This window comes from Trichoderma citrinoviride (assembly GCF_003025115.1).
Source record: "Trichoderma citrinoviride strain TUCIM 6016 unplaced genomic scaffold BBK36scaffold_271, whole genome shotgun sequence".
NCBI classification, from domain to species: domain Eukaryota; kingdom Fungi; phylum Ascomycota; class Sordariomycetes; order Hypocreales; family Hypocreaceae; genus Trichoderma; species Trichoderma citrinoviride.
In genome coordinates this window covers 756-1,608 of record NW_020194979.1, presented here as the reverse complement: position 1 = coordinate 1,608, position 853 = coordinate 756, and the positions used below count along the sequence as shown (strand labels likewise).

The 853-nt window shown below is 55.5% G+C and overlaps 1 protein-coding gene across 1 annotated transcript; it reads left to right on the top strand.

Moving 5' to 3' along the window:
• BBK36DRAFT_1190692 (PIG-X/PBN1 protein) lies at positions 1-516 on the top strand (the record flags this gene model as incomplete). Its single annotated transcript, XM_024896678.1, has 1 exon — positions 1-516. A coding segment is annotated over one exon (513 nt), but the record flags the coding sequence as incomplete, so codon positions are not given.
• Between the last annotated feature and the right edge of the window lie 337 nt (positions 517-853).

Sequence of the window (853 nt, the reverse complement as noted above, 5' to 3'; positions counted from 1 at the left end):
GAGCCGGTGGATCTCGAGGCTCCCGCGTATACCACCAAGGAGTGGGGATCCAACGTGCTTCTGCAACTGGCGCCTCCCAAGGACGAGGCCGTGGCCAAGGAGTGGACTGCCGAGGTTCCCCTTCACCTACGCTATCTCAAGCCGACTCCGACAGGCAAAGAAGAGGCAGGCATCCCTTATCCGGTGGTGTTCTGGGCGTGCGAAGGCAACAAAGATGCTGCCTATGCCGTCAGTCCGTTTGATCGCGCTACTTTGGGTTACGACGGTCTGTTCGAACCGGGCACGACTTTTTGGCATGTGAGCCCTAAGCCGGAGGCCGACGGCCGTCTTATCAACAACATCAGCGTGCCTGTGGTGACGGAGGGCGCGTCTCAGTGGGTGGGAATTGGAACGGCGGTGGCCGTGGTGTTGGGCTTTGCCTGGGTCTTGTTGACGCTGGCGGGAGGATACGCAAAGTCTGGACATGGAGCTGTGGTGGCGAAGAAGGAGGATGAGGGCAAGAAGGAGAAATGAGACGTGCTGATGGATGAATGATTGCATGGACATGATGGAGACATCTGGGTGCGGTTGGATATTGGACGATGGAGAGATTTTTCTGGAGAAAGGGAATTCGGGATGAATTGAAATACAATAGAGAGGGCTGGCTGCGATTTCTTGCCGACTACTAGTACTTACATAGGTTAAACATGCCTCATGGTCAATATCTGATGTTCTTCATGGCGGCTTGATGCTGTCATCGACGAGGCTAGGCCACGTGACGCCTTGCCGCCTTTTACCTCCGGTCGGCAATCGGGGTTAATTAGACACAAGCCCGGCCCCCAGATGTTTATGTCAAGAGGACCAGCAAACCTGA